Source organism: Carya illinoinensis, chromosome 1 (assembly GCF_018687715.1).
Source record: "Carya illinoinensis cultivar Pawnee chromosome 1, C.illinoinensisPawnee_v1, whole genome shotgun sequence".
NCBI lineage: Eukaryota > Viridiplantae > Streptophyta > Magnoliopsida > Fagales > Juglandaceae > Carya > Carya illinoinensis.
Window position 1 is genome coordinate 57,957,997 of NC_056752.1, and position 979 is coordinate 57,958,975.

Genomic DNA, 979 nt, shown 5'->3' on the forward strand with positions numbered 1-979 from the left:
TTATGTAGCATAGGCATGAAAATAACTTGTATTACTGTCTCCTCCTTTATACCAATTTCTTTTGGCTTGTTGCCTCCATTTCACATCTTCTTGTTCTAGCAACACACCTTGTCTCAACTGGAGATTCTTCACCTCAGAAGTTTGAAATTGATCTTCATTATCTTGTAACTTCTTCAACTGACCAGACAACAATTTCACTTCATTTCCTTGCTTGCTATTCTTTTGCCTGTTCCATCTTCCCAATGCATTACCACAGCTCTCCAACATCCCTCTTACCTTTATCAAAGGGTCCAAGGATATCCCTCTGTATTTCCAGTTTTCACTAATCACCCCCCCCCCCACACTCATCATCTAAATCCCATTTTGCCTCATACTTAAAGAGCTTTGTGCTATTTCGACATACCTCCTCCCCTACATCAAAATGCATTAATAAAGGTTTATGATCAGAGCACCTTGTTACAAGCCCTTCAACCACATAGTTTGAGAATCTCATCTTCCAAATGGGATTTGCTACCACACGGTCCAGCCTCTCCTTTGTATAAGTATCATCCTCGTGCTTATCACTCCATGTATACATATCCCCTCTAAACCCCAGATCATAGAGCTGACACTGATCCAGAGCTTCACGAAAACACACCATCTAATTCTCCAATCTTGGCCTGCCTCATAGCTTCTCTGAACTATACAGAATTTCATTGAAATCCCCACACACACACCATGCAGTTTGTATGTCTGGTTTCAAATGTTTGAGTAAGTCCCACGCTTTTATTCTTTTAGCAGTCTCTAGATGACCATAAAAACCCGTGAGAAGCCATTTTGAGTTATTCTCTTCATCAATGATCCAAGCACTAATATGTCTGTCAGAATAATTAAGGATGTCAACCTTACATTCAGATCTCCAGCACAGTACTAATCCACCACTCCTACCTTTTGCAGCTACCTCAAACCATCCATCAAATCCCAACCTCCATTTTAGAAA

At 40.4% G+C, this 979-nt stretch overlaps 1 protein-coding gene across 1 annotated transcript; it reads right to left on the minus strand.

Annotated features, from left to right (window-relative positions):
- LOC122301395 lies at positions 1-640 on the minus strand. Its single transcript, XM_043112723.1, has 2 exons — positions 404-640; positions 1-276 (listed from the first exon to the last, which is right to left on the minus strand). The coding sequence occupies exons 1-2, from the start codon at positions 638-640 to the stop codon at positions 1-3; spliced, it is 513 nt and encodes a 170-aa protein (XP_042968657.1).
- Between the last annotated feature and the right edge of the window lie 339 nt (positions 641-979).